The sequence below is a fragment of the Eriocheir sinensis genome, chromosome 47, assembly GCF_024679095.1.
Source record: "Eriocheir sinensis breed Jianghai 21 chromosome 47, ASM2467909v1, whole genome shotgun sequence".
In the NCBI taxonomy this organism is placed as follows: Eukaryota; Metazoa; Arthropoda; class Malacostraca; order Decapoda; family Varunidae; genus Eriocheir; species Eriocheir sinensis.
In genome coordinates, this window is record NC_066555.1 from 7,133,030 (window position 1) to 7,140,529 (window position 7,500).

The following is a 7,500-nucleotide window of genomic DNA, read 5'->3' on the forward strand; positions in this document are numbered from 1 at the left end:
AAGAAGAAGAAGAAGAAGAAGAAGAAGAAGAAAAAGAAGATGAAGAAGAAGAAGAAGAAGAAGATAATGATGATGATGATGGTGATGAAGAAGAAGAAGAAGAAAAAGAAGATGAAGAAGAAGAAGAAGAAAAAGAAGAAGAAAGAGAAACAGAAGAAGAAGAAGAAGAAAAACAACAACAACAACAACAACAACAACAACAAAAAGAAGAAGAAGAAGAAGAAAACAGGATTATGGTAATGGCGATGAACAAGAGGAAACTAAAGGAAAAACATAATACCAGTGACTACAAGAATATAAATAACAACAATGGAAATAACAAGAACAAGATCACCCACTATAAATAAATGTGTAAGGCCATATTCTGGGAAGCTCTCGGCTCTTTCACGACAAAATTTATATAACCCAAAGCCACAGGGGATATGAGTCAGCGTCCCATGGGGCTGTTTTTTTACGTTCAGGGCACAGAAGCATTGTCAAACTACCACTAGGCTCATAACACTACCCATGGAAATACTAACACAACAACCTCTACGAAACTATCACGGGGCTTATAAAACTACCCATGGAAATACCCACAACCAGCTCTACGAAAGCCTTGTCAACCTATCACTAGGCTCATGAAACTACCCATGGAAATACTAATACAACAACCTCTACGAAAGCCTTATCAAACTATCAATAGGCTCATAACACTACCCATGGAAATACCCACAACAACCTCTACGAAAGCCTGAAACTAACACTAGGCTCATAAAACTACCAATGGCAATACTAACACCAACTTCTACGAAAGCCTTATCAAACTATCATTAGGCTCATAAAACTACCCTTGGCAATACCCACAACAACCTCTACGAAAGCCTTGTCAAACTACCACAAATCTCATAACACTAGTACCAATGGAAATACCCTCAACCACCTCTACGAAAGCCTTACCAAATACGTGAGTGAGTCCAAAACGTTTCCAAATAAATATGTCACGATATCCCACTAAAGGGTAAAGGGACCGAGGAAGTGTTGCCAGAAAGGGGTCACTGTCTTAATTTGGCTGTTATATCATAGTCGCCACCGTTGGAAGGAAAGGGATGGGCAGGAAAGGGAAGGGCTGGGAATGGATGGGATGGGAAGGGAAGGGATCGAAAAGGGAACGGAAGGAAAGGGGAAGGATGGGAAGGCACGGGAAGGGATGGGCAGGAAAGGAATAGGAAGGAGAGAAATAGGAAGGGAAGGGTTGGGAATGGATGGAATGGGAAGGGAGGGGAACAAAAAGGGAACGGAAGGAAAGGGAAGAGAAGGAATGGGCAGGAAATGGAAGGAAACGAAAGGAATGGGAAGGGAATGGAAGGGCTGGGAATGGATGGGATGGGAAGGGAGGGGAACGGAAAGGGAACAGGATACATACATAGGAATACATAGGAAGAACAGACACCAGAAGACCAGTCGGACTATGGCGAGGGAGTCTGTTAACTACCGATACTACTAGTAATCTACATGTGGGAGGACAGGGTAGAATAGATGAAGGCTCCTCCCCACCCACCTCTCCCTCCGGCCAAGGGAAAATGAAAGGGAAAAAGAGTGAATTTAAGCTCCCTCCTCCTCCTCCTCCTCCTCCTCCTCCTCCTCCTCCTCTTCTTCTTCCTCTTCTTCAACTCCTACTTTTTTTTCTCATCCTCCTCTTTCTTGTAGTTCTTGTTCTTCTTCTTTGTTCTTCCTCCTCCTCCTCCTCCTCCTCCTCTTCTTCCTACTTTTTTTTCTTACCCTCCTCTTTCTTCTAGTTCTTGTTCTTCCTCCTCCTCCTCCTCCTTTTCCTCTTCTTCCTTCTTCTTCTTCTTCTTCTTCTTCTTCTTCTTCTTCCTCCGCCATCGAAGAAGACCCCAGTTTGCTTCACGTCTGTCGGCACCTCCCAGGCCAAAGGAAGAGGAGGAGGAGGAGGAGGAGGAGGAGGAGGCAGCAGCAATACGAACTTCAGTATTAAACAGTATCATTGTTACACTACTCCTCCTCCTCCTCCTCCTCCTCCTCCTCTTCCACTGCCATGACCATCTCCTCCTCCTCCTCCTCCTCTTCCACTGCCATGACCATCTCCTCCTCCTCCTCCTCCTCCTCCTCCTCCACCAGTCATGACCATCTCCTCTTACTCCTCTTCTTTTTCTTCTTCTTCTTTTTCTTCTTCCTCTTCTTCTTCTTCCTCTTCCTCCTCCTCTACCATCATGACCATCTCCTCTTTTAACTCCTATTCTTTTTTCTTCTTCTTCTTCTTCTCCTTCTTCTTCTTCTTTTTCCTCTTCTTCTTCTTCTTCTTTTTCCTTCGAGACACACGTGGTTTAGAACTACATGTATTTACGCCAGTCTCTCTCTCTCTATCTAAAAAAAACTGTCCTTGTCCTCATTTTCTCATTTTTTTCACATCCATCCACACCTCATCAGTCAGAGAGAGAGAGAGAGAGAGAGAGAGAGAGAGCACTTGTTCAGACGGATAGCAACAAAAGCATCGGTAGTGGCATAGTTTCTCTCTCTCTCTCTCTCTCTCTCTCTCTCTCTGTGTGCCCACTTGACGTCACTTTTCTTTTGCAGTAATAGGAGAGAGAGAGAGAGAGAGAGATTCTTCCCATCATAGTTCTTTTACTACTGTTCTTGAGTAAGAAACATGGAAACATGGAAACATGGACTAGCAGGCAGCAGAAAGCCTGTTGGCTCATTACTAGGCTGCCTGCGTTCAGTGATTTAATCAATCCGTTTGCCACAGGAGTGGCTTGCAGGGAAGGATTAAAGCACTTGTGTACCTACTCTTGGGAACGTTCAGTTCACTCCTGTTGCAGCAAAGTGGCGATCAATGCGTTTCTTGAAGGAGTTGATGGTCTCTGCGCTAACCACTTCTGCAGGAAGGCTGTTCCAGTGGCGAACAACTCTATTCGAGAAATAACTCCTGCCGATGTCGGTATTGCATTGCTTTGCTTGAATTGTTTTTCCGTTGTTTCTTGTTCTCAGGTTAGTTTGTAGCGTGAAGAGTTTGGAGTGATCAACGTTGCTGAGCTTGTTCAGGTACTTAAAGACTTGTATCATGTCTCCCCGCAGTCGTCTCTTTTCCAACGTGAAGAGGTTGAGTCGCTCGAGTCGTTCTTCATAGGGTTTCGTCCTCAGTGATGGTATCATCTTCGTGGCGCGGCGCTGTACTCTCTCAAGTAATTCAATGTCTTTCCTGTAATTAGGAGACCAGAATTGCACGGCGTATTCCAGGTGGGGCCTTACCAGCGAATTATACAAGGATAACATAACTCCCGGCGTCTTGTATTCGAAGTTCCTCGATATGAAGGAGGATGAGGAAGAAGAAGAAGAAGAAGAAGAAGAAGAAGAAGAAGAAGAAGAAGAAGAAAGGAAGTAGAGAAGAAAGAGAATGAAGAAAGAGAAAGAAAGAATAAAGAGAGAGAAATGAGAGAGAGAGAGAGAAAGAGTTGAGAGAAAAAAGATGAAAGGATGAAATGGAAAACTAGGAAGAAGAAATGAAAAAGGGAGGAAGAGAGGAAGAAAATAAAGAAGGGGAATGGAAAGGGGATGGCGCCGTCTTCCCTCTCTTCTATTCCTCTTCTTCCTCTTTCTTCTCTTCCATTCCTCTTCTTCCTCCTCCTCTTCCTCTTCCTTCTCTTCCATTCCTTTTCTTCCTCCTCCTCTTCCTCTTCCTTCTCTTCCATTCCTTTTCTTCCTCCTCCTCTTCCTCTTTCTTCTCTTCCATTCCTCCTCTTCCTCTTCCTTCTCTTCCATTCCTCTTCTTCCTCCTCCTCTTCCTCTTCCTTCTCTTCCATTCCTCTTCTTCCTCCTCCTCTTCCTCTTTCTTCTCTTCCATTCCTTTTCTTCCTCCTCCTCTTCCTCTTTCTTCTCTTCCATTCCTCTTCTTCCTCCTCCTCTTCCTCTTTCTTCTCTTCCATCCTTTTCTTCCTCCTTCTCTTCCATCCTTTTCTTCCTCCTCCTCTTCCTCTTCCTTCTCTTCCATTCCTCTTCTTCCTCCTCCTCCTCCTCCTCCTTCTCCTCCTCCATTCTTTCTCCTCCTCCTCCTCCTCATTTCCTTTCCTTTCCTCTACTTTTCCTTCCTATCTCCCCCTCTATATCTTCTTCATTCTCCCATACTTCCTTCTCCTCCTCCTCCTCCTCCTCTTATGCAGTACCTTACCGCACACCCATCTCCTCCTCCTCTTCCTCCTCCTCCTCCTCCTCGTACCCTGTCACACTATCTCCTCCTCCCTTCCTTCCATCTCCCCTTCTTCCCATCACGTGACTCCTCCTTGTCTCTCAAAACATCCCTTCCCTTCCCTTCTACACTCTCTCTCTCTCTCTCTCTCTCTCTCTCTCTCTCTCTTCCCTTTCTCTTCCCTTCTCTTTCCCTCTTCACATTTTCTCTATCTTTTTCTCCTCCTCTTTTCCTTCCCTTTCTCTTCCCTTCTTTTTCCTCCTCCCCTCTCTCTCCCCTACCCTTCCCTCCTCCTCCCTTTCTTCCCCTTCTCTCCCTTCTCCCCCTATCTCTTCTCCTACCCTTCCCTCCTCCTCCTTCTCTTCCCCTCCACTCCCTTCTCCCCCTATCTCTCCCCAACCCTTCCCTCCTCCTCCCTTTCTTCCCCTTCTCTCTCTTCTACCCCTACACTTTCTCCCCCTCTCTCTTCTCCTACCCTTCCCTCCTCCTCCTTCTCTTCCCCTCTTCTCCCTTCTCCCCCTCTCTCTCCCCTACCCTTCCCTCCTCCTCCTTCTCTTCCCCTCTTCTCCCTTCTTCTACCCTTCCCTCCTCCTCCTTCTCTTCCCCTCCTCTCCCTTCTCCCCCTCTCTCTCCCCTACCCTTCCCTCCTCCTCCTTCTCTTCCCCTCTTCTCCCTTCTCCCCCTCTCTCTCTACTCCTGCCCTTCCCTCCTCAACTCATCTCCCTTCCCTCCTCTCCCCCACAGCTTTCTCACCCCCTCTTTCTCTCCCCTCCCCCTTCCCTCTCCTCCCCTTCCCTCCCCTTCTATTGGACAAAGGCCACAAGACACCAGCAAAACAGAGATCTTATGCAAGAGAAAGGGGAGGGGAGGGGAGGGGAGGGGAGGGGAAGGGTCACTGTCGCAGTCTGGATACTGTCGCTAGGCCTACGAGGTTCGCGTACACACACACACACACACACACACACACACACACACACACACACACACACACACACACACACACACGAGAGAGAGAGAGAGAGAGAGAGAGAGAGAGAGAGAGAGAGAGAGAGAGAGAGAGAGAGAGAGAGAGAGAGAGAGAGAGAGAGAGAGAGAGAGAGAGAGAGAGAGAGAGAGGAAATGAGGAAAGAAGATTAAATGATGAAGAAAAGATAGAAATTAGAACAAGGAGGAGGAGGAGGAGGAGGAGAAGGAGGAGAAGGAGGAGGAGGAGGAGGGGTATAAGTAGTGCAAGAGGAAGAAATGTGGAAGGGAAAAAGAAAAGGAGAGACTGGAGGAGGAGGAGGAGGAGGAGGAGGAAGAAAAAAGGAAACTGAGACGAGGAAACTGGAAGAAGAAGAAGAAGAAGAAGAAGAAGAAGATGCTGAACAAACTGATGATGATGATGAGAGAGAGGGCAGACAGACAGTAAGGTCAGCCAGTCTTCCTCCTCCTCTTCTTCCTCCTCCTCCTCCTCCTCCTGGCACGGGCTGCAGACGGCGCGGCCTGAGCCAAGTCCCGCCATACAAAAGCCGAGTAAGTATAACCCTCGGCTGGCACTGTGCCCTCTCTCTCTCTCTCTCTCTCTCTCTCTCTCTCTTCGTTCGTCTCCACTAAACTCAAACTCCTGCGCCTTTTCTTTTTGTTGTTGTTGTTGTTCATCATGTTGTTGTTGTTGTTGTTGTTGTTGTTGTTCTTGTTCTTCTTTTTCTTCTTCTCCTTTTTCTTCTTCTTCTTCTTCTTCTTCTTCTTCTTCTTCTTCTTCTTCTTCTTCTCCTCCTCCTCCTCCTGAGCCCCATTACCACACCTGTTTGTCACACACACACACACACACACACACACACACACACACACACACACACACACACACACACACACACACACACTCCTGATGCAGCAAAGGGACGATCAATGCGATTCTTGAAGGAGTTGATCATTTTCGCACTAACTACTTTTGCAGGAAGGCTGTTCCAGTGGCGGATGACTCGTTCAAGAAATAACTCATGCCGATGTCTGTACCCCACAGGTCCGCTTAAATTGGCTGACCATTGTTTCTTGATCTCGGGTTGGATTACCGCGCAAAATGTTTGGGGTGATAGACATTACTGAACGTGTTCCAGTATTTGAAGACCTGGATCAAATCACCCTGCAGTCGTCTCTTTTCCAACGTAAAGAGGTTGAGGGCCGCTTTCACAGTCATTTTGTTTGTTTTGATCGTTAACAATGAATCAACGCTATAGTTTTCCACGTGAAACTGGCCTATGGGGTAGTGGCGGCTGCAGAGGAAGCGAGAGGTGCTGAGAGTGTGTGGCAAGGTGCGGGGCTAGGCTAACCCCGCAGCCGCCACTACCCCATCGGCCAGTTTTACGTGGAAATACTATAGCGGCGATAACAGCCATTGGTAACGATCAAAACAAGCAAAACGTCTGTGAAAGCGGCCCTGAGTCGCTGGAGTCGTTCTTCATAACGTTGAGTCCTCATTGATGATGTCGTTTTCGAAGCGCGAAGCTGTAACCTTTGGCCGGAAACTCCACCGGCCAGCGGTTACCGGAACCTGGGATGGAGACATTGCCCTGTGAAAAAAAACCTTCACTGTTACACGAGCCAGCGCTTACCGGCACCTGGGATGAAGACATTGCCGTGTAAAGCCGCCTGTACTGTTACACGACAACAAGAGACACTCACCTGAGAGGCACCACTTCTGGAACTCTTCGTGCTCGTGAAGAGGCACAAGAGCCACCCCGTTGGACATCCGCTGCCGCATCGTACACATCGGTTCCCACCCCTACACACCTGTCTCCACCATGCACACCTGTCCACTGCACTGTTCCTCCCCTTCCACTTTAACCTCGCCTGATGCTTAATTATTCCAGCTTTATCCTTACTTGATTTTTTTTTTCTTATTGTTTTCAGGCGTTTTTTTTTTTTTCTTGTCAACACATTTGTCTTGTTTTCTCTTCTTCTTTTCTTCCCCACAAGTGTTCTTTTCTTCTTTCCCGGTCACCTGTACATCTTTCCTATCTTTCTCTTCTCAAATTTTTCAAGGTCACTTCAACATTAATTTTTCTTTTTCTATTTTCCTTTTCTTCTTTTTTACGCCTGTCTTCTTTCCTCTACGCACGAGTTTTCCTTTATTTTATTTTCCTGGTCACCTTAAATTTTTTTCTATCTTTTTCTCTTCTCTTTTCAATTTTTTTCCAAGTCACTTCATTTGTTTTTCCTTATTTTCTTCTTTTCTTCTTTTTTTTACCTCTGTCTTCTTTCCTCTACGCACGAGTTTTCCTTTCTTTTCTTTTCCTGGTCAACTCCACAATTTTCTCTTCTTCTTCTTCTTC

At 46.4% G+C, this 7,500-nt stretch overlaps 1 protein-coding gene across 4 annotated transcripts in view; it reads right to left on the reverse strand.

Annotated features, from left to right (window-relative positions):
- Positions 1-7,500, reverse strand: part of LOC126981323 (rap guanine nucleotide exchange factor 1-like) — a 123,095-nt gene that overhangs the window by 101,628 nt on the left and 13,967 nt on the right. For all 4 annotated transcript variants that reach the window (XM_050832314.1, XM_050832315.1, XM_050832316.1 and 1 more), the window contains exon 2: positions 6,851-7,500. This exon is cut by the window's right edge and continues 777 nt beyond it. In XM_050832314.1, the coding sequence (XP_050688271.1) occupies positions 6,851-6,938 (88 nt within the window). In that variant the 5' untranslated portion in view covers positions 6,939-7,500. The remainder of the gene's footprint in view (positions 1-6,850) is intronic.